Genomic DNA, 23784 nt, shown 5'->3' on the forward strand with positions numbered 1-23784 from the left:
ACCTGAGCCAGCTGAGTAAAGAGTGACGGTGTATACCTGTAACATTCCCTCCATGTCGAGCTGGATCAGCTCAGCCTGGTTCATCTGCAGGATGGCCAGCCCCACACGGAAAACGATCTCCAAACCCTGAGGACAGATCAGCTGGAATCAGAGCGGGAAGCTCAGTCTGCTGAGAACCAGTAACGCACGGATCCGCTTTATTTCACTTCCGATACCGATATCTGAGGTTTGGCATCGGCCGATACGATCCGATACAGATAAACAGCCGAATTAATTTAAAATGTTTATTTTCTTTTTTCATAACTCTGTACCAGTACAGCACACATAAATACACCAATAGATTCACAAGATTGGTCAAACATGTAAAAACAGCACAACTTTCATTTGTTCAGTCAGAGCTATTTATTTTACAGCCAATGTAAAATAAATAACAGAATCTGAAACTGATAAAAAAAAAACAATAGGTTGACTACCTTTGTCAAACATTTCAAACTGTTCAGAAAGAAAAATGCAAATTCTAAATATAATATAAAATAAATATTGAAGTATGACGTCGCTCAGAGCACAAAGCATAGAATTAGACTAGAATTATTTTTCCAATATCTGAACCGATACAGATGTTAATATTGTTTTAAAAGAACTTAATCAGAACACACTGTCTTTGCAAGTCCAGCAGGTGGCACTAACGTGTTACTTTTCTTTTCATATTAACCTTATTTAACATGCTTTTTCAGTGAAGCTGTTTTGAAAGTTGCGTTAGTCTTAAGTCTAATGCAAAAAAAGTTTTGCGAAAATTACTTTCTCAAGAATAAAAGAAAGTCAGTAAACTGACTGACATCAATAAATAGCATTTCTTATTGAAAGTGGGTAGCTGCTCCTTTTAACTAACCTCACACATGAAGATATCGAAAATCCTGGTGGCTACAGGTAAGGGGTAGGAGGTGAGGAAGATGGTGAGGAACCAGGAGGAGGCGTACATGGAGGTGTGGAAGCTCTGAGCCTGGAAATGCATGTGCAGCTCCGGGAGCTGCTCCTGGAAATCCACAAAAATCATTCAATCCATACAGCAGATTTCTCCAGAGCATTCTCTCTCTGTAACTCCAGATGAAGTGCCTACCTGGATCATGCTCTCAAACTGATACATGCACAGTCCCAGCTCGGCCATGCTAGGCTTGAAGAGCTCGCGCAGCCTGTAGTCCTGCATGAGCTTCACAAACACACAGAAGGCCTCCTCCTCTGGCATCTGGAACAAAATAAGACTAAATGAAGTAACACCTGCGGGAATCTTCGCTGACTGCAAAGGTATTTTACGGATATGTTTTTCAGTAGCGTCATTACCTGCATGAGCAGCAAACCCACAATGAACGCACTTCCTTGACAGTAGCCAACCTCGCGATCCACCAGAGAATAGGCCTAATTGACCAAAAAGTCAGTAGATATTCTCTGAATAGTTTTTTTATGTTTCAGATTGCTGTTGGAGTGAGAAGCAGCTGTACCTTCATGACATTGAAGAGCACTTCCTGGCCCAGGCTGTCTTTCTCTTTGAAGAACTCGTGTTCAGGATAGGTGCGAGCGATGTCTCTGCGTATGAGCTTCTCGCACGGCGACGTCATCTTTAGAAGTTCTGAGTACTGATCTTTGATGGGCATGTTCTGGGCGTTACACAACAGCTGCCACACTATTGCCCGGAAGTGGTGGGGAATGCCTTTTCTTACGAGATCCTGCAGGAAGACAACAACAACAACAAAAAAAAAGATTTTTTTTTATGTTGAGGCTATTGGACAGTAAAGTATCCGTATCTAAACCTACAAACTAATCCCAAGCACTCATCAGTGTGGACGATGCTAGTGAAGGAAGAAGACATAAAGCTACTTTTAATATCAGCACATATGTTCAAAATAAAGTCAGAGGAAGCACAAGAACAAGAAATTCCATGATCTACGACTTCGAGACATGTCTAAGGTTTCACTCAACATGTAAAAGTGACATTTTCAGCAGACAACAGGAAGGGTGAATAGAGTGTGGCAGGTTTCCCCACTACTCCGGACATTTTGTCACATTAGGAGCTCTTTTAGGACCAAGGAGTTTGGGAATAGCTTTTTTTTTATCCTACAGAGGTAAAATTCCAATAAAAATCTTAGGACTCCAGAAATTCTACAAATTTGCCTAAAATGTCGTCATTTAGGAGTCTTAGGATTCTTTGAAAACATGAGCACAGAACTATAAGGGCAAGAATCTACATGCTCTGAAATATACATGGATATTGCTGTTAGACCGGCCAAGGTAATCCTGAGCCATTCCTGTAGCCATGAAGTTAAAGGTTTAGGCTGCTGGACGACAAAATTACCACTTTTCTTCACTTTCTTCTTTTACTCTTTTTTTAAACTACTTTGAATAATTAATTGAGCTTTATTGCACAGTTTGATGATAAATTTTATAATTTATGCATGATTGAATTGAAATAATCTTTTTATAAAGTGTCTCAAGATAACATTTGTTGTGAGTTGGTGCCACGTTAGAATTAAAGTGAATTGCTGTTTTAGCAAAGCTAGTCTCGCTAGCGGTGTGTAAAACCCTGGGTTTTTTTTCAGCCATGGTGCTAGAAAAAAAAGTTTGAATGTTGTACCCATCTTAGTGAATATACACTGTATGTGAAGGTTAAAGCTTAAAAAAAAGGTTGACTGAAAATCAGGCACAAATGTTTGATCTCTGCAGCTCTACAGCAGTTATTTTGTGATTTTCACTACGACTGTTGTATTACTAAAAATCACAAATATTCCATGTAGAAACATAGAACAATTCACTGAAATAAATGGACTGCTTCTGAACAAAGAGAGCCGAGTCCATTTCTCTGAAGAAGCGGCTCCCTTCAGAGGAATCTAAGTGACCCCACACCTGCAGTGGGCGCTCTGAACCCTGACAAGGTTTCGTTTCCCTGCTGCACTGTTTATTATTCTGACTGTAGTAATAAAGAGAGCCGAGGACTCGGTTCATTTGGCTGAGGCGTGCACTTTTCAAATCTTTCCATCAGGAAACCCATGAGTCGTGTAAAAGCTGTTGTTAGTTTAGCTTCATTTTAAATACATTAAATATCTTCATTTTAAATGCATATTTGGGAGCCATATTTTCACATGTGAATGCAGATAAGGGGAACTGTAGGAGAGTAATTTAATGTAAGATAATGGAGAAAGAAAGCTGACGTTTCTCATAACAGCAATAAGCCAAGAGTTTGCTTATATGATTTAGGTTTTTGTCTGTATCCCATAGTAACCGTGTATCCACTACCAAACCCAATCTTTCCAATGAAGCGCTCTAAAGTAATTTGTTTTTGTATATTACTACTGATACAAGTTGATGAAGCAATTTCCTGTGCTGACAGGGAGCGCTGCTCTTTTCTGCAGTGATGACAACACATAATGGTCAAGTGGGTGTGTGTGTGTGTGTGTGTGGGGGTGTGTGTGTGTGTGCATCTGGTGAGCCCAGGGCACATCTGGAGCAGAGGTCTGTCCACCCCCCTCCTCCACCCCGGCGTTCAGCAGGGGGGTTCCCTCTCCCCTTGAGACAATCTGTGCTTTGTTCTGTGATGGAATAAGGGGCGTCTTCATGTCGACTGTTCAACAAAAGCTGCTTTCTGTCCGCTCTTCACACTAAATAATAAGCAGCACTCAAATACAATCAATATTTTAAAACCTGAACTTACGAGAGTACAATAAAACAATCTGACCTAATTGCTTTTATTTAAAACATAAAAGTAACAATTAATTGCAAAATAATGTAATATTATTAGAGGTGTACTAATACTACCTTTGACATATCTTGCTTGGGTTCAACTGATACAGTCAAACTAGTTTATATTAGCTGGTTTATTATTTTAGATATGTCCAAATATGTCTTCACTGTGGAGAGTATTGTAGCATTCCTTAAGCTAGCTGATAGGCAGTGTGCAGTAACAGTTGGGGTAAGGGTGGAGGCGCATCCCATGCAGTTTTCTAATCTTTAAAAAGCTTGACCTGTCAATTCCTATTGTGACTGATACCGTTTATTTTTTTGTCTGAAAAGTCAGAAAATGTAACGACAAAGTAGCTAAGTTGGCAAAAGTGGAGTGACTGTTGTTAACCTCTCACATGCCGACGTGACCTAGTGGGGATCCGTCTGGGTTTTCTCCCATTGACATGGATTCCTCTGGTAGGATTTCTACCAGGCCAATCAGCTAACAGTAGAAATTGCGGACGATGACATCAATTTTTTGCTCTGTTTTAAAATGATAGTCTGCCTGTAGTTTTAGCAAAGGAAGTGAACGAAGCCTTGTTCAGTTCCAAACCTCTACTTCTGCAGTGGAGGATGGATGATTCCTGATTGGGCAATTTCCAGTAAGTTTTTTAGCTTTTACCAGGTAAGGGGCGGCAACGCTTTAATCTATGCTCTGCCAAACAGAAAATAACTCTGGTAACTCTAGAACTTTCTCTGGCATTATAAGAACTTTAACCTGCATGTTAAAATATTTTTTTGCAGTTTGGAGACTGTATCTGCTTCAAACCTTGCAATTCCTCAATACCTTTAACCAGCTCATGCCTACTCAACAGGCTTCCGTTTAAACAGCAGTAGATTTAATGTAAATGTTAAAAAAGTTACTAACAGTACCACAGTTAAGATTTTGCTGACAAGTTCAGAATAACCAAAGTTCCTTCCTTCACACAACAACCGCTGAATTTTTCTGGAAGCCAAGAGGAAGAAAGCTGCAGTTCTGAGGAGGAATCAGCCTGTCTGAATAATATCCCTGCCTTATTTCAGTTTATTGATTGCTTCATCTACTGGATTGCATAACAACACAATTAGTGGAAGGACAAAGTAGTTCCACTAACTACTTTGTTAGTGGAATATTTTGTGTTGCTTCAATATTTATATGCAGAATGACAAAAACAAGAAATACCTGCTCCTACAGCGGCTGTAAGCATCTCTCCTGCTATGCTAAATCTGTGACCAGATAAAACATTCTTGGTCAACATTTACACTGAAGACCACTTTGGGCCTGGGGTTTAAATCAAAGCACTACCGACAGTCACATGGAACATAATTATCACAGGGCTGCAGAGAGTTACTGTAAAAACAAGCACGCTAAAATTAGCATCAAAATGTCAGGAACTGAAATAACAAGTTCAGGGGCAACGCTGCAGGGTCAGCCGGGACGGAGATAGCCTGACAAATTATCTCTGACTGTAGTAAACACTGCAACAGTCTGAGCTTTTGTGGTGTCTGGCACAGGGCGAGATGGTAAATGTCAGCAAAAATCCATGTGCATCACAAGAGAGACCACACAGCTGAGATGTGGACGGTGTTGTGGAGTTTAGAGCAACAGCAAACATCAGGAGATTCTTTTCCTTTCTTTATAGCATATTGGGGAAGAGTATATTGTTTTAAATCAAAAATGGTGCTTTGCAACAGTATTTTTGTGTATTAGCTAATTTTATAACCACTCTATTCTTAATGCATTAGCTTTTGGACCTGGGTCTTTAAGGTATTAACTTGAATCAGCAAAGGTATTTAAGCCTAAAATAGCATCTCAATGCTACCCATGTAGCAGCAGAGACGCTAATGTCGGCGTCCACAGTCCACATGAATGATTAGGGCTTCCTGAAACACTGCAAATGACCCCATTTAAATTAGTTGAGACAAGAACATCCATCTAAGCTAACCACAGATTAGAAGAGCACTGATCACAGAAACGGCCAATAGGCGCATGGTAACTGTAGGAGCTGCAGAGATCCAGAACTCAGGTGAGAAAATCTATGTCTTGTTCCATTAATGGAAGAGTGAGGAGAAGAATTTTGGCAGCATATTACAGCTGCGGCACTGTGCTGACATAGTGATGCACAGCAGGTGCCCTGTTTCAGCTTCAATGCAAGGCTTACAGTTAGTAGTAGATACACTAGCAACAGCTTCCAAATAAATTCTAGTTTCAAAGCTAAATCACCACCAACCTTCATTTCCATAAAGTTTCACATCAATAACTGCGTTTTCACACCTTAGAAGCAGTGAGAATTGTCATCCTCCGTGTTGCTGGATTGTCCATCAAACACACAGGATCTCTCCTTTGTGGTTGTGTGCCAGACAGGATGGCAGCTGCTTAGTTGCTTTGACAAGGAGCAACTAAGCAATCCTGGAACGCTGTACAGGATTTCTGTTTACACACACTCTTACGTGAGCTGTTTTGTATGTGTATTTATAAGTTAGAGCGACAGGGAAACTCGTTCGGAGCCTCAGAGAGAGAAATTAGAGGCAGCAGAACACAGCAGTGGCGTTTCCATTACAAATATGCACAAATCTTTGTCTATATGCTCCTGCTGTAAACCCCCCACCCCCCAAAAAAACTGTTTTGCAAGGTGGTGTTTCCATTAAATAAGAAATTAAATTAAAACCACACGTCAATAAGATTGTTCATGTGAAAGTCATTAAAAATTGTGGAAGCGACGGATGTAAACAGTGATATGAGAAATCCAGAATTCAGCCATGGTGAAAGAGCTCATCATCTATAAGCCAATCAGAGGAGAGGTCAGTGTCTTATTCAGGGTTGGAGCAACAAGCCCCGCCTACTTGGGAGCGACTACGTATGCGGCATTTTGGGGACATTTTAGTCGCCAATTTTACAGAGGAGCTATGGATTCAACACACCAAAATGACACACAACTTCCTATGAACTGTGTGATGATGTGAGAGCTCTGGTGGAGCCAGCGGCACATTGTTAGAAAAAAACAACAGTAAACCATCATCCTTCTACTACGTTGTCGTCCTTGTGGTTTTTGACAGTAGTAACATTTTTATGTGTTTACTTATTTTTTAATGGTGCAAAAATACTATCAAAGTAACTTAATTTTTTTTCCATGTGACTCATGTGAAGTAAAAAGTGTTTCCATTGCCGTTTTGGGAAATACAATTTTATTCTACTTTGTTATAGCTGAACAACCATGTCATCTTAGCGCAAAAACTTTATAGCAAAAAAAATGACTTATTTCAAAATTGTCTTCTTTCTATTATCCAAGTTTATTTTTGCTATTTATACTGGTGCAATTTTATGGTCACATCTACTCCCTTGGTGGTGACAGTAGCTGTGTGTTCCACCTCACACACACTTGTACATGCTCCACCCGTTGTCATGGCTTGTAGTTTGGATGAAAGGACACCTTGGCGAGGCGTTCTGCAGGCGTGTCTCAGTAAGCGCTCTTCAGCACCAACGCATCAGCCTCACCTTCAGCTGCTTCTCCTTCTTCTTGCGCACCTCCTCCCACTCATTGACAATCCGTCCCCACAGGATCCAGGTGTCCTCCTCCAGGTGGGACAGGTTGGAGGAGGCCGAGGAGCTGGACACCAGGGAGGAGCCACTGTTTCTCCGGGAGCCGTTCATGGAGCGCAGAGACTTGCTGTCCGTCTCCAGAAGTCTAGAATTAAAAATATGGAGATGTATGTTATCAATTAGGGCTGAAACTAAGCATTATTTATTATTATTATCTATACTGTTGCAGTGTTTGACAAATACGATCAGGTGGAATCCATAAATGATTGAACTGAAGTGACTTTTTTGTAAGGTGCCTTGAGACGACGTTTGTTGTGAATTGGCGCTACATAAATAAACTGATCTGAATTTAATATTTTAGTTGGTTATTTTGATGATTAAATGGATAAAAAGAATCTGCATACTTTTCATTTAACAGCTTAAGCTTATTTTATACAATATTAGTAGTATACAAAACTACAATTCCAATTTATTTCATGAACAAGAAAATAAACATTTTCTAAAACATGTATAAATATTTCTACCATCAACATTTGAAAAGCCAAGCTCTTTCTGCTCGACTTAACATCAACACAATGTTGGACTAATTTGGTGATTATTTTTTTATTTAACCAACTAATAGCAAAAGATGCTCAATTATTTTTCCCTTTTTTTTTGTTTTACAGAATGTGAAGCGGGTGAAGCTAAAACTTTCACTTGAGGACTTCTGGGTAGAACATATAGACAAAAGAGGTTCATTTTTTTGTCTTAAAAGCAAAATGTATATATTGTTTGTACACTTTTGGATTAATTACTGCTCTTACTGTATTATTCTTTTCAGAAAATGTCCTTTCCTGAGGCTGTATATGCCAGTTCACGATTAATTAATTACTTAATTAGTTGACGTTTATTTTGATAATAAAGGATCACAATTACTCCGATTAAGTGTTTTGATCATTCAAAAGCTGTCTAAAACAAGGACATATTTGGAATGTGAGCATTTATACTTTTACATATTTTAGCTTAGAGAAATATCTTCAAGGTACATCAGCAGTAAGAGCAACAAGTGACTTGTTGACATGCCACTGGAAAATCAAGGAACTAATATGGCAAATGGAAATATCTTTGTATATGCTTAGGGTATTATAAGCCTGGTCGGCCACCAGGCTTTACTTGTGCCCCTACCAAGCTAAGCATTGCTTATTTCTTTCAGTCTTTTTTAAATGTTTGCAACCTTTTAAGACTTTATAGTTGGTATTCAGGTATTAGTCCGCCAATATTTTGATAACACGAAATTATCAAATGATATTTTCAAATTTCTTGTCAACTTTAAACATTTTTCAACTCAAAATCACGACAGGCTGCTGGATGAATGACTGCCCTAGCACCCAACCACCAGGCTTAGCAAGTTTTCTGGGGGAAACCTTGCTTAGTGAACAGAAATTTACTTGAGCAAGAGGTTTTATTGTGATAAAAATAAAGTATAAAGCTACTTTGCGATTCTCCACCCTACCAAGTAAAACCAGACACTGCAGGGAAGCAGCAATAAACCTGACGTTTCTAAAATTAGTCTCAGGTAACTTGCAAAGCGAAAGGAAGACAACGCAAACTGGATCTTGTGTTCACATCAACGATGGAAACATTTTTAGGTCAGAACTGTTTATTTACAAGCCACTGAGTGTTCAGCAGGGCAGCTCTGCAGGTTTAAAATAACTCACTGTGTCAAAGTTGGATGAGCTGCAAACACATCAGCCAATTAGTAATTAGTGAAGAAATTCAAGAGATGCCCAGATAGGATTCAGTGGGAACACAGTCCAACAGCCAGGCAGCATGTAATCATAAGTAGAGGTTGACCACATGCTTGATTCATACGAACTACTCTTCTTACTTAATGTAAACAACAATCAGATTCAGATTCAAGGTTCAATACTTCCCAGTACTGAACCTGTAGTTGAGCTCATATGTCAGTAAAGAAGGAAAGAGGTTGCAAGTTTTTTTGAAGACAAGAGTTTGATCTGCGTCTTCAGAAATTGACTGAATGCCTCATGTTTACTGCAGCAGTTACTGATCTAGGAACAGCATGTGGAGAACAGGAGACCCAACTTCAAACCATGACATAGAAACAAACACTCTGACACCTGATCTTGGAAAAAAGAAAAAAAAACAAAAGTCTGAGGTCTTTCCAGTGCAGCCTGTGAGTGCTGTCCCAGAAAGGCTGGGGGTTCCAGACAAATTCAGGTCATGTAGGAGAACGAACTGAGCAGAAAATACTACATTACGGACAGAGTGAGACAGAATACCTAAGTCAGAGACTGGAGGAGTTTACACTTTGTAGAAAAATTCATAAACTGCGTTTTATAGTTGAACCTGAACCTCCTACGAGCTCTGCTAATAATTCACCACAAGTCAAATAGTCAGAAGATGAAATAAGTATTGTGGACTAATAATGATCAAGCAAGAGATACAGCAAATAAACACCAATTTTTAATTACACTTCTACCCACATGATAAATAAGATACTTTAACCTTTAATTTAATCTCCACTCCCATTTTCTGCATTTTAAATCAGTATAACATGAAGTAAGACCACCTTACCAAGATAAACTCATAATTTTCTCCTCATTGCTTTGGGATTTCTTCAAAGCTGACACATCTGGACTTAGACAGCGCAGTAATGAGTGCTGGATTCTGTTGTTCTTGTGGCAGGACAGGACGAAGCTCAATACCCTTTATCTGTTCTGCCAGGTCCAAAGGCCTCACCAAGCACACAAACCTGCGGTAAGTAGCTGCAGTATCTCTGACTTGAACACCAATACCAAAGTCCTCACTGTAGTTGCTGCAGCTGGTTCCAAAGTTCCTTGATGACGAAAAGATTTTACTGTTAGCATGTGGCTATAGCTTAGCTCAGTTAGCTGGATGCAGGAACAAACAAGCTATAATTAAGCTTTATCGAGTTAATTTCGATTAAGTAATTAATTAGATTTTAATGCGTTAAAATGTTTTTACCACAATTAATAGCTATTTTTTTCTTTTTTCAACATATGAAAATTACAGCAGGAACTTTTGCATTCATTCATGTGTTGCTGGTACTCCCGTAAATGTGACACACAAGCAATATTCGCAAACAACGATGGACAATGAAGCTGCTTTTCCTGGGACTTAATTTTTGCCACAGAAATTGATCTGACTGGACACTGGACAAGTCTATTGTTGTGTTCTAGTTTTGCTGAAAGGAGTTAGCCTATCAGGGAAGCTATTCAAGCCTAAAATAGCATCTCAATGCAAAGCATGTAGCAGCAGCATGCTAATGTCAGCGTCCATAGTCCACATTTCTACAGACGTTCCATGAATGATCAGGAGTTCCTAAAACTCTGGAAAGATGAATGTTTAGTATTGCACTTTGCATCAGTGTGGTGGTTGAATAACCTAAGCAACAAATTAAAACAACAAATACCTTTATTGTTGAGCTCATATGTCTGTTTATTCAATAATTTAGCTGATTTTTTTTTAAAATTGAAAATATTGGTCATTTTCTCAATACTATATAATTAATAAATTACAGACCCTGCATTTAACTGTGTCCCACTACTAGCTAAAATGCTAATTTTTCACTTAAAAGCATGCTACTCTGAAGGAATCATACAGGCAATAATCTGTCCACCCAAAAGAGGAAACGTATCCAAGAAAAACTTATTTGGCTGGACAAGCATTGTGATGGATTTTACAGTGAGCAAGCGAACAAACCCTCAACAATAAGAGTGAGTGACACACTTGTGCCGAAATAGATGCTTCTACTCTCACACACACATTGCTCAGCCATGGATGAAAGGTTCAACGGAGAAAGAATTCCCAGAGCTGGCAACAGAAGGCTGTTGCGTCATCCTCTAACAGTCTATTAATTCAATGTGAACAATGACCGAATCAGCAGGCTACAACAATGTTCTCAATTTACCACACACACCCTTGGTGATACCATGAATACACCACTTAGCATGCTGTGATGTGGCCTTTGGGAGTGTGCAACAAGTTATTGGTCTTCCTACAAAAACCAACAGTTCAGCAACAAGACAGGACATTGTTGTAGAAGTGATAATCGGCATTGACATTTGATTTGATCTCATCTACAAGCTCTCACTGCAGAGTAAATCAGTGTAAAGCCAGTTGAACAACAGCTATCAGATGAGACAAACTGAGGAGAACTATTTAGTCGATGAGCTCGGAATATTTTCCTTACTGAAGGCCAGATTCAAATCAAAAGCGCTGTAATGCTACAAAGCAAAAAAAGAGAGAGGCTAACCTGATAACAAAAAAAAAAGAAAACGTAGTGTAAAGTTCCCAGAGTTAGTCTCCAGTTAGCAAGTCACAACCTGCTAGATGTCATTCAGGTGTGTGTGCAGATAAGAGGGGGATGGTAAAGACTTCTACAGTGACTGTGTCAGGTATTCTGAGCACAAAGCCAACAAGACAGCACAGCAAGATGTATCCAATATTTGAATATTCACTTTAAAATGTCAAGAAATTGAATGTTTTAATGTAGTATAAATACATAAACCTTGCCAAATTAACAAGTCACCTGAAATGATGCTGATAAATACTGAGAGGAGACAGAGGCAAAAGGAGAGCTCAGATTTTCATTAAATCCTGATGCACCCATACAAAAACTAGTGCTGATGTCGATATCCGCTATTAATTTTGCCTCCATGGTCGATATCCAGTATGTGACAATATTGCATCATATGTATTTCTGTTATTTCAATATTGTGAAAGAAAAATGACCACACTGCTGACATTTCTTCTCTGTTTCAGTTAAACATCCTGCAGTCCTGCACAATGTCACATGACCAAACCAAACCCCATGACCAGCCTCCTCCAGAAACACAAAGGACAATTTAACCTGCAATATTTCCTTTGTTAATATTGGCCCAGTTTTACTTACTGGACCGATACCAACATGTTAAAAAAATGACTAAAATTACCCGATACCATTGTTAGTGCTGATAAATCCTGTATCCCCACAATAATGACCATTTAATAGCAGTTATGATGTGAAACTGAATTCAGATCAGTTTTATCTATTAAGTTTGTCATAAATCACAGACCTTTGAGGATTACAGAAGAATGACCACACATCCTGCAGCGTGGCTGCTCCAGTCAGTGTTAGTAACACTGCGTTGCAAAAAAATATTTTTCGGAAGTTGTCTGTGTTTTTTTTCTAATTTGAACCACGGAATCCAAAAATGATATCCATTTTTCTCAATCAGGTCAGGTTCTTATTCTAGTCTGATCTAGAGTAATTAAATCTTCTGACTAAATTGATTATATTTTTGTGACATTATCAGTTCATTTCCGTTAATATTTCTCATCCAAAAAAAGTTTTAGGAGAAAACAAAATTGTTTTCCAACAAAGTAAATTAATTATATGTTACAAACTTAGATTCTTGTAAACTGAATAATAAACATTGATAAGGGTAAGTACATGTAAATTGAACATTATATCTCCGTCTCTTTCCTGTCCTGATGGAATCTCTCCTCCTGCTCATCACTCATTCATCCAGATTCTCAGGAAACCGATCCAGAAATGAGAACAAGTCCTGCATTTTGATGCTCATGTTGCTCCATAGTTCAGAAAGTTGACCTGATTGAGCAAAACCAATGTGATTTTTGGATTCATCTCATCAACGTGACCTTAAAACAGTTGAAAAACTCCAGACAATTCTTTGGATGTTGACCAGTGTAATCAATGAATGATCAATAATCCTGGGGAGTTGTGATAGTTACATATTCTAACATAAAGGTTATATCCCTTCAAAAGACTGATGAGAATACTACATTAGTAATAGTTTTCTTATGTTCAGTAATGTAATTAACTTAATAATTAAGGACATAATGCTTGATTATTATTATTTTTTTATTATTATATTATTTTTTTTCTTTCATATCAACAAAAACCCACTACATGCTGCGAATACCTGAAGGACTACACTAGACTTTGTTTTGTGTCTGTGTATATTCACTTAAAAATATAAAAAGTATGATGAGACAATTATACTCACTCTCTTGGCGGTTTTAAGCATTATATTTGAATTCCTACTATAAAAACTGTAATAGTGTGTCTGGGTTTCTCTGATGAGTCATGTTACCCAAACTTCACCTGCAGTTTAATTCTGATTCATTTCTGACTGAACAACAGGAACACTGACTCGAAACCTTTGCACAGAGGAAGCTTTCTTTGCCAATTATTGACATAGCAGAAGTTTATGTCTTCTTTATGATGGGCTACCGTAACAAAACAATAATTATGTACTTTAAAAATAAAAAAAGGGAAAAAGACTCAACTTTTGTGAAGGATGAGAAGAGAAATTCTGTTTGAAAAAAAAAAAAGAAAAGAAAAAATTCCATCTTGCATCATCATGCAGAGGTAACTGAAGAAGCTGCATCAGCCAAATTACTGACCTGTTCTGCTCCTCCAGCTTGGCCAGTAGCTCCACATCGTCGGGGCTGAGCTGCGCCGGGGAGGACGGCGAGAGGGCTGGTGAGGACAGCGATGTGGAGGAGGAAGTGGCGGGGGTCTGTAGAGATGTGGGCGTGGCCACCTGGCTAGCCATCTGACTGACGGTGTGGGAGACCGAGTTCTTCACCCATGAGAGAGTAGAACTCAGCTTTCCAGCAACCTTGTCTGTCGCCACCTGTGGGGAAAGACCACAGCAGTCTTTTTATTATGTAATCACTTTCCGACCTCACCGGGCTCGGTCTCACAATAAGTCACCGTCTAAACTTAGATCCATGCCAACCAGACGTCGTCCAGTCAGAGCGGGACGGATCGATGTGGCTGCTTAGCTTTCGCTCTGCTTTAGCCAATGTTCTGATTTCCCGATCAATACCTCAAACTGCTTGCTTGTGCTGCAGCAAACGTTTGATGAGTCAGGACTGAATCGTGACAGTCAGCAGTGGATGTTGGATTGGTTTCATTTTAAGGCTACTTTAACAACACATTCTAACCACTTTTCTTCCCCCCCCCCCAACAGATTAACAACTACAAGTCCTGCTTTTGCTAAAGAGATTTTTTTTTTTTACACAGCAGAGCAATGATTAACATTATTATTCCCTCTCATGGAGAAAAACGGCAACAAAGGTGTGAATCCTGACGTGTAATCTGACCGACCCTCAGAACTGGACAGACATACATAACATGAGAATTATAAAAGAAACTGTTTACATCTGTTTCCTTTTCAGAACCACCACTGAAAAATACACACAAACCCTGACCAAAAGCGTATAAAGAGGTGACAGCAGGAAAGTTTCCTACCTGCTTTTCCCTCCCAAAAATCCAACCTTTTCAGCCGCTTTCCATGACAAAGCCGTTTTTCAAATCTCCATATCCATCAAAAGAAGGATTTTGGACGCTTGTTAAACCGCACACTCACTCGCTCAGTCTTCTAAACATTCAGCCGACTTAACAGTCTTGCAGTCATATGCTGATCATACTTGCAGGACGGGTCAAAGTGCTACAGTCAAGATAGTCATTCCACACAGCTGTACTTCGCAAAAAAGAAAAGGAAAAACAAAAGCCTGGCTGTCATAATACAGGAAACAAACCTAGAATAGAAACTGAGTAAAAAGCAGCAGCAGTAATGATCTTTTACAGTTTTTAATGCAGTAATGTTCATGCACACTTTGTATATACTTTCTGATACTCAGTTACACATTTCTTTTAATCTGAGTATGCTAGTTTTAATAACTGTACATTTAAATTTTTTTGCTGCAAATTTCCCCTTTAGTCTTCAGTCTCTTTATTTTTATCTCTGTGTGAATCTGCATCTGCCAGTCGCTTTGCTGCTGTTTTACCTCAACTTCCCCACCAAGGGTCAATATAAGATGTTTCTATTATTCTTAAGAGTCAATAAGAATCAAAGAAGAATTGTAAATGTCTTTCAACATTTTTGACAAATAAAATGTAAAAGTGGTTCAAGCATCTGAATCTTTGTATGTAATTTAGTCCCAGTATTGCAGAGGGTTAGAAGAATATCCTGAGGTTTAAAACACCTAAAAGAGCACAATTAAGTGCATCAGCTGAAAATGGAAAGGGTGTTGCATAACTACAAACTGCCATGCATTCAAACTAACAGGACAAGCAGGGGTGGTATTAATCAGAGGATCATGAAGAAGCTGCAGAAAACCACAACTCCAGATATCCACCCTTTATGCAACAAAAGAAAGCCAGAGGAAATTGTCTATTCAACGGCAAAACTACAAACTTCTACACACGTACAAATTTATGAAAATAAATAACTCATCCGACATAGTTTTAAAAAAAATAGTGTCTCACACACGTGATCGTTTTCAGAAAACTTTTTATCCAAATGAACTCACACAAATATGTCATTTGTGTTGTTTTAAAAATGCCAAATGCACAGGGGACAATGTAGCGCAAAGCTAAAACCTTTGTTAGCCAATCAGCTGATGGCATTGTATTTACTGCAAGCAGTAATGTAACGGAACCCTAAATCTCTGTTTACCCATAAGCACACAAAAACACAAATAAGGAGCTTTGTGTGGATGAAAAGCTGAAACACATTAAAATGTATTGGTTTTTCCAGATATCCAGAGGAAAACAGTCCCTAACAACATTTACATCTTGTCATAAGGTGTAAAAATCCGTGAAAGTTCAAGCGACATGAATTCTTTGACAGACTTTTTAATGAACTCAAAGGCACAAGGACTTCCACATTTTTTTTATCTGACGTATAAGTAAGTTCAATCCTTCCTATCAACAAGTACTAAATAAATAGCATATAGATGAACTGAGGAAGGCATCTTTTGTGCAACGTCAAATCATAAACTCTTCTAGAATGATTGGAGGATTATGCTAACACTAATTCTGTAGTGGTGTAAGTGTTTGTCTGTAATTTTACATTTGTTTTCATTGTACATTATATTTATACTGTTGTGTTCTTTTTTAATCTGTGAGTATTGATTTAAGTCTGTTAATAAACGTTGAAGGTATAAGATGTTTTAGTTGATTAATTATGTGAAAAAAATCTTAGACTGTCTCTAATGTCACATCTGCTTCCACTTACAGCAGAAACTGGGTAGAGCAGATGAGAAGCAAAGAACATTCCGGTTTTAAGTAATTTAAGTGTGTTTTTTTTTCACCAGGTGTATTGAAGCATTCAGCAGATTGCCTCTTTTCTTGTTTAGATGACAAATGGCTACGTGGTTTAGCCCAAATGTTTATTTGCATGCAGAGCAAATAACTGAGATCTAATCACAAGTGTTCAACTCAGGATGCAACTCAGACTGACACGTATTCAGAGCCAAATTCATCTAAAAATGGTTAAATAGTTACAGCTTATAAGGACATAAAAAGTGAAACAGTGAGCAACTCTGTTTATAAGGAATAATAGCTTATTGTAAAAACCCTTAAATTTGTGTCTATTTTCTCCCCACCCAAAGCTTTGTGGTGCTCTGAGTCAGACTAGAATTGTCTGTGGACCTTTTCCTTGAAAGCAAAATAAAAGAAAGTCGGGCCACGTGGCTTCTTATGGCGCTGATGACCAACAACGTCAGTGAGTCAGATTTCACCTTAACGAACAGCTCTACATGGGCTCTTTCAGATCTGATATCTAGAAAGTTGAAAGCAGCTTCCTATGTATTTAAGGGTGTTTTCACACCTGATAGTCTGGTAGACTGGGCTCAGGTAAGGACCAAAATGTGCTACATTTTCAGCTGGTGTCATTCTCTTTCACACTGCAATGTGACAAACCAACCAAAGCCTTTGAAAAACCTGTTCATCTGTGGCAGAACCAAGAACCACGGAAGCAAATAACTCAAAAACTACTTTAGAAGACACTGAGATCAACTTCCTTCTTCACAAAATGTAGACCAAAACAGAATGGTGTCAAGATTTTAGCGGTTGTAAGATTTCTCCTTTGTCTCCATTTCTCCCATTAACGCTTGACTTAGGCGTTTGTTTTGGTTAGATTTATCCAGAATGCCCTGAACCACAGCCCACTTTCTGCTTTTGGAGCGGTCTTCAGTCTGCCTGGTGTTCGCATATGCATTCAAATCACGCCCAAGTTCACTTTAACCCAACCGAGACCCAGGTTAGTAGGTGGACCAGAGTTTGATTACACATTCACACCTCCCCAAAAGAACTGGACTTTCTGGGCAAACCAACTAGAGTCGGATTAAAATGGACTAAACAAGGCTGGTGTGAATGTATCCTAGGTGTAGATGGATTTGAAAAGATTTCAAATTACCTGGCAGCAACTTTAAATTTAGACTCTGGTACTACTATGTAAGATGTCAGCATCAAGGTTGGCCTTGAAAGATATTGTGTCCAGTGAACCGAGCCGATGAAAGCAGGAATTCCCCATAAATCCTGGATACGGGGTTTGTTGCTGCTTTTGTTCGACAAAGAACTGAAAGAACCCAGAAATGCTGGGAGCATAGCTAATGAAGCTACAGAGGGTCCGAGCAATGGAACATCAGGGCAATTGGGGAAGTGAAAAAGACCAGAGGAAGAAGTCAGAAGTGTTTCCCTTATCATAACTGAACAGATGCATCACACTAGCTGAAAAACAAACCAGGTAAATGGCTAGAAATTATATCTACATGTATAAATAAAAAAACTTCTAAGCTACACTCACTCCTATCTTCGTATTGTATTTCTCTTCCTGAATAACCTTCTCAGGCTCTGCAATGGACACCATGGTGTGAGAGCACTGAAACCCAGGCTTGGCTCACAATAACACACTCAAAGTGAGGTGGAAAGGCCTTTCTCTTCACACGCACAGGGAAGCTCATACTTTCCAAATGTACAATCAACATTTCAATGGTCGGGCTGAAGGCTACTCCTCAACAAGCACTGCTAGCCTTTTAGTGGGGTAGAAAATGAAATGTCTAGACTTTGGCTTATGATTTTAGAAATTCAAACCGAATGCATAGCCATCTTAGTTTGTTACGGTAAAAAAATGGAGTCAAAGTTTAAACTTTAAGAATTATATTACTTTCAGATTCAACAATCCTTCTACTCATTTATTTCCTCAATCACAAGAGCTAGAAATAGGGCCAAAAAAGTGTTCTGAGTGACCAGAATAATGATAGCATAAATCTTTTGCATAAGTAAATAATGGTGTCAATTAAGTTGCTGAAAATGTGTAAAAGTTGATTGGTTACACCTAATAAAACCAGGCGACAAGCTTTCCTAAAATTTGTTCCACTATGCAGTAGTTTATCTGCTTTAAGTTTTAGCTAAAATGAATTCCTGCCTTTAAAAAAAGCACATACTTTTTTTTTTTTTTTACACAAATTCCCTTTCAAAGTATTTGCACTTCTAGAACCTTTGAACTTTTAGTCATGTTACAACAAATTAGCTTCAGTGTATTTTTTTAAAAAGTGTGGTAAGAATTTGGAAACAGAACATGGCAGAGGCAGTGTCATGCTGTGGGAGCGTTGTTCTTTAGCAGGAAAAAGAGAAGTTGGTGTGAGTTAAAAGGAAGATGGATTGAGCCAGATACAGGCTAATCTGGATGAAACCATATTTAACCAAATGCTTACAATCAAACTAAGCTTGAGGTACTTTTGGGGTATTTTGTTCATCTCATAATTATCCACTATTCCACATTATAGCAATTAAATTGAAGTCTGTGGCTGCTACTTGACAAAATATGGAAAGGCTAAAGGATTATAAGCACTTTTGGTGCAACAACACCGTTCATGTGATACTTTTCCTCCTTAAAATAAAGTAAGACCATAGTACTTTGAATATGTTGTCTAAAGGAAAGCTCAGCTAACAAATGAGATTGAATTAACCCTAAATATTATGCCTAATAAAGTATACACAACTAATTTATTCCTATAGATAAAGCTGTTGCAATAAAGCACTAAAATCAATTCATTGCATGATAAATTAAAACAAACTCGATCATTTCCATTTCCATAATTAGTTGTTTTTCTGGTTTGTTGATCTAAACTAGCCCCTTTTTTGAATGTTGTTTAAAGAAACTTCGGTATTCATTTGATTTGTTGTTTCTGTTGTTTTGTTTATTTATTTTGCATATTTAAAATGTCTTCCAGCTCCAGTGTTAAATGTTTAGGTTAGAAATGAAAGGTTTATTAATATTTCAGATTATAATAAAGCCATTGCCATTATATTACTTGAAAATTGTTTCAAAGCAACATTATAATTAATTGCAATAACTACTAGCACAAATATTGTCCAGCAATAAATTGTCCCAGGCCTAAATTATGAATAAATTAAATAAGTAGGCCTATTTAATACTTATGACTAAACCTTTGTAGATCAGAATAGGCTATGGTGTCAAAAAGTGTAAACAAACAAAATCCTAACATCATGTGGATTGATAGTCTAGTGCCCCAAAATAAAATCAGACTAGGCAGCAACACTTGTGGTCTAATGAACAGTGTTACCCCACCCACCAGCTCACATGTACTGCATCTACCAGAACAACACCAGAGGAGGATTACAGAGGATCTGTGATGTACAGCTACTAAGAATTTACACTTGTTTTGATAGCAAAAAGTGTATGTTGGTTTTTAAAAAAATGCTATTTTCATCCTGTTTGTTATAAAATAAACTCAAAAGTAAGATGTGTTATTACTACTTTTTATCTCAACACATTATTAGCCCAACCAATTGGTGCGGAACAGTTAGCAGGAGAGCAAACCCTCCGCAGCTTCACGTCACAGAAGATTTAAAGCTGATCTTTAATGCGCACCCCCCCACCCCCCATCCTTCCCCTGAAGCCCAATGCCACAGCCAAACTAACTCTCACAGAAAAAGTACTGAAGTTCTGCAGCAAGCATAAGAACCATTTGGGCCTGAGCAGCCAAGAAACAGAGAAGGAACTCACTCAAGTGTTTAATAGCAACTAGTTCAGGCACCGTGACTGAATTCAAAGAACAGAAACTATTTACTCACCAGCTGCTGGGACTGAAACTTCACATTCGAAATACAGATGGACTAGATCTTCACACGAGTGTTGCTACTGGGGGAAATGTAATACTTGAACTATTGTATAATAAAATACAAAATGGCAATTCTTGGACATTAGTTTAGGTGTGATACAGGCCCCAGGCTTCAATGTGCTGCTAAATAATACTAGATCTTCAATTAGCTTTAGCTTATGGAGAGTAATGACTTCCGGTCACCAACAGGTGCATTCACGGATAACTGATATCATCGGCACCAGGGAATCTCTCTCCTTCAGCTTTATTCACACTTTTTACTGAAACAAAATTCAAAAGTGCTTCACAAACACAAAACATGTCCCATCCAGGATTTGTTTGTCCCTGGTAGAATTTATGGAGGATTTCCAGATACAGAAATAAAACGACCATGTATAACAGGGCTTCACCCAGTGCATTATAAGCCTGGTGGGCCACCAGGCTTTAGTTATGCCCCCACCAGGCTAAGCATAGTTTTTATTTTGTATTTACTATAGAGTTTTTTATATACTTGTAACAGTGATAATAGCAAAGACTGGCCAAAGAGTCTCTTTGGTGAAACGGTTGGAAGCACAATGGCAACACAGTATGGTCAGTATGTGAACACATTTTGAGGTCAGACGACTTTACCGTTCAACACGCTAACAAGTTCAGAGAATGAAATGACAAGTCACAGATAAAAGACACTTTAATTAGGATGATCAACTAAAGTGCGAAAAAAATATTTTTAGCATAACTGTTATTTTTATGCTTCCCTTTTTGAAGACTATAGTTGTTTTTTAGGTATTGTTAATAATGTTTTCCAATAAAACATTATTATCTAGCGATATTTTCAAATTTCCTGCCAACTTTAAACATTTTTTTAAATCAATAACTGCCTTTACCACTGGGTTTAGGAGGTTTTCTGAGGGTAGTCCTGCATAGGACATGCTTGAAAACGCACATTGCTTTGTGTAACTCATCAGCACTCGGCATTATCAGTTCTACAGGACATCACAGATATTTTGCAAGCAAAAACAGCTTTTGAAACTCATCTTCCTCCTTTTCACAATGTGTTAATGCAGAGCAGCTTGTTGAATTGCTATACTAACACCAACACTTTTTTCTTGCATATGACTTGTTGTGGCTTGTGAAATATTTTTAATGCCTTTCAGGTTAATAATGTAAATGAAAAAAAAAATACAGCTCTTAAACACAAACATGGCATTTTTTAAGTTATCTCTCAGCTGCTCTCTGACCTTAATGAAGTTTCTCATTCGCTCTGCATTCTTACTACTTTCACCCGTTTTTATGCAGTGGTGCAATATTTAGAACTCTGCTGCGTTAAAGATTGTAATCTGAGGTGGGTTTATCTCCCACAACATCCTTGTTTACTGGATTTTTTCCCCCCTGTCTACAGTCTGAGTTTGAGACACAGTCAACACCGCAGCAGCAGCAGCAGCACAGCTGAGCGGTTTAAATCCTCTGCTTGTTCCACATATCATGTTTCCCTCTCTGTAAAACATGCTCATCTCCAAACAGGAAACAGAGGAGCGGAGCGTTAGCCTCTGCTGCCCAGGTTCCTTTTATGGCTCGATGGTGCTGAGCGCTGAAATGGGGATCTAGCATCAAATTCAACAGTAGTCTCTCTTCCAGAAAGCGCCACAAGTTACACGGCATTACCGAGAAGAGAATCTGCTTAAGCTAAACGAAGACGTCGTTTTTTTTTTTTTTACCTTTTGCAGCTAAAATGGCGACTTCTACTTTATTTTATTTTATTTTATGGGTTTTTTAACAAACATCCACAGTCTTAAGAAGTCTCCAGCTGCAAAAACGCGTCAAACACTATCGACACCACTGACAAGCCGCAGTTCGAAGTAATACTGCGACAAACCGAGTGGAAGAGTTAAGTAATAACCATTTGTATTACTTGAGCGCAATGTCACAGTATTGCCTTTAAAAACAATGGAATAACTTTGAGTCTGTTAGTGAGTAGAAGTCAACTTCCAGTAAATAGACCGAGCCCGGGGGAGAAAAAAGCAAAGACATCCTTTACCTTGAAGCGTTTTCAGCCAGCAGCAGTAAATGTCTCCTGTTTCCCATGCACGAAGATAAAGCTCCACTAGTCAGAGAAAAAGTTCCGCTCGGAAACGCTTTACGTCCGTACATAGAAAATTAGGACAAGCCAGTGCGGCTAGGTTTCTTCTTGAAATGCTAGCCAGCATTAAGTTAGCCCGTTCCCATTGACTCCTCGGTCCAGCCCATGCAGCCGTAATACGTGTACACAAATGTCCCCGACCCACAGACACGGCCTCGACTGTTTACATCCTAACAGAGCATGCGCAAACCTGATGTAATACTGTCACCAAGTGGTCAACGTGAGGAACTGCAATCCAGGGTCTTGATGATGTTGTACTCTGATTTAACTACAGTTTTAATGGCTCTAATGTTTTTTTGTGGGTGGACCACAACGACGCCATTAAAACTCACAATAGCATACCAAACTTTATCGTTAACAAGTTAGAGTGAGAAATACAATTTCCACAGACTTTTCAATAGTAACCACATTATCCCATTTTTCTACTAAAACAAGATTCACTTTTTTGGTGAATCCTTTGGTTTTCCTTACCCTCTTTAGTCTGTTTATGGCAACGTGTCTAATGCAGATAAATATCTTTGTTTTATTTTTGTAAAATTTTCACTTACAAATAAAATCTTTTTATTTATAAGTGAATAAAAAGGCTTACAAATAAGTATTTTGTAAGTGAAGTATTAGTGTTGTTAGTACTACTACTACTAACAGCAGCAACAACAACAACAATAATAATAATAATAAACTTTAAATATTTCTCTTTTATTAATCACATTTCTGCTTTTATCTTAAACAAACAAAAAATCCCTTCATCTCCCATTCATTAAACTTTGCTACATACAGAAGCACTGACCTATGATCCTAAAATCTCACCTGCCCACACATGGAAAAAAATCAACTCAAATGTTTTCAAATTATATGTCTGTCTTTTAATAAGGGACCCTTTTTATATTTTGGATCTAATTACTCATCTGCAAAATTTAGACTACACTGTTTCATTAAAAATGTAATATTTAATATGTATCTGAGCAGGTCAAAATAAAAAATTCTAAAGAATTTATGTTTTTATTTTTGTTTGTTTTTTGTGGCCCTAAAGTGCTTTCAGCTTGATGATTTTGGCCCTTGTGGTAAAATGGTTTAAGACAAGAGTGTCAAACTCCCCTGTCTTCAAGGGCCACTGTCCTGCAGTTTCTACATGTGCCACAGGTACAAAACAGTGGAATGAAATCCACTTCTTCTTGTGTAGATCAGTTCTCCAGAGTCCTGCTAATGACCTAATTATTCTATTCAGGTGTGGTGCAGCAGAGGCAGCTCTAAAGGTTGCAGGGCAGTGGCCCTTGAGGACTGGAGTTTGACACCTGTGGTTTAAGACCGTTCTCTGTCTAAGCAGTGACTGGGTCAGAGGCAGGGTGTAGGCTGAACATAACGCTAAAAACAATGTGACACTCTCCAAAAAAACATCTCAGGGTCACTTATT

At 38.4% G+C, this 23784-nt stretch overlaps 1 protein-coding gene across 7 annotated transcripts in view; it reads right to left on the minus strand.

The window, feature by feature from the left end:
• Positions 1 to 23784, minus strand: part of evi5b (ecotropic viral integration site 5b) — a 47741-nt gene that overhangs the window by 22561 nt on the left and 1396 nt on the right. For 4 of the 7 annotated variants that reach the window (XM_032571804.1, XM_032571803.1, XM_032571807.1 and 1 more), the window contains exons 2-8: positions 13721 to 13953; positions 7244 to 7433; positions 1497 to 1721; positions 1339 to 1413; positions 1118 to 1243; positions 890 to 1033; positions 37 to 126 (exon numbers count right to left, since the gene is read on the minus strand). In XM_032571804.1, the coding sequence (XP_032427695.1) occupies positions 37 to 126; positions 890 to 1033; positions 1118 to 1243; positions 1339 to 1413; positions 1497 to 1721; positions 7244 to 7433; positions 13721 to 13953 (1083 nt within the window). Of the gene's footprint in view, positions 1 to 36; positions 127 to 889; positions 1034 to 1117; positions 1244 to 1338; positions 1414 to 1496; positions 1722 to 7243; positions 7434 to 9862; positions 9971 to 13720; positions 13954 to 14573; positions 14732 to 22271; positions 22494 to 23784 lie in introns of those variants that run through there. The other 3 variants (XM_032571805.1, XM_032571806.1, XM_032571809.1) reach the window with 3 other exon arrangements.

Source organism: Xiphophorus hellerii, chromosome 9, assembly GCF_003331165.1.
Source record: "Xiphophorus hellerii strain 12219 chromosome 9, Xiphophorus_hellerii-4.1, whole genome shotgun sequence".
NCBI lineage: Eukaryota > Metazoa > Chordata > Actinopteri > Cyprinodontiformes > Poeciliidae > Xiphophorus > Xiphophorus hellerii.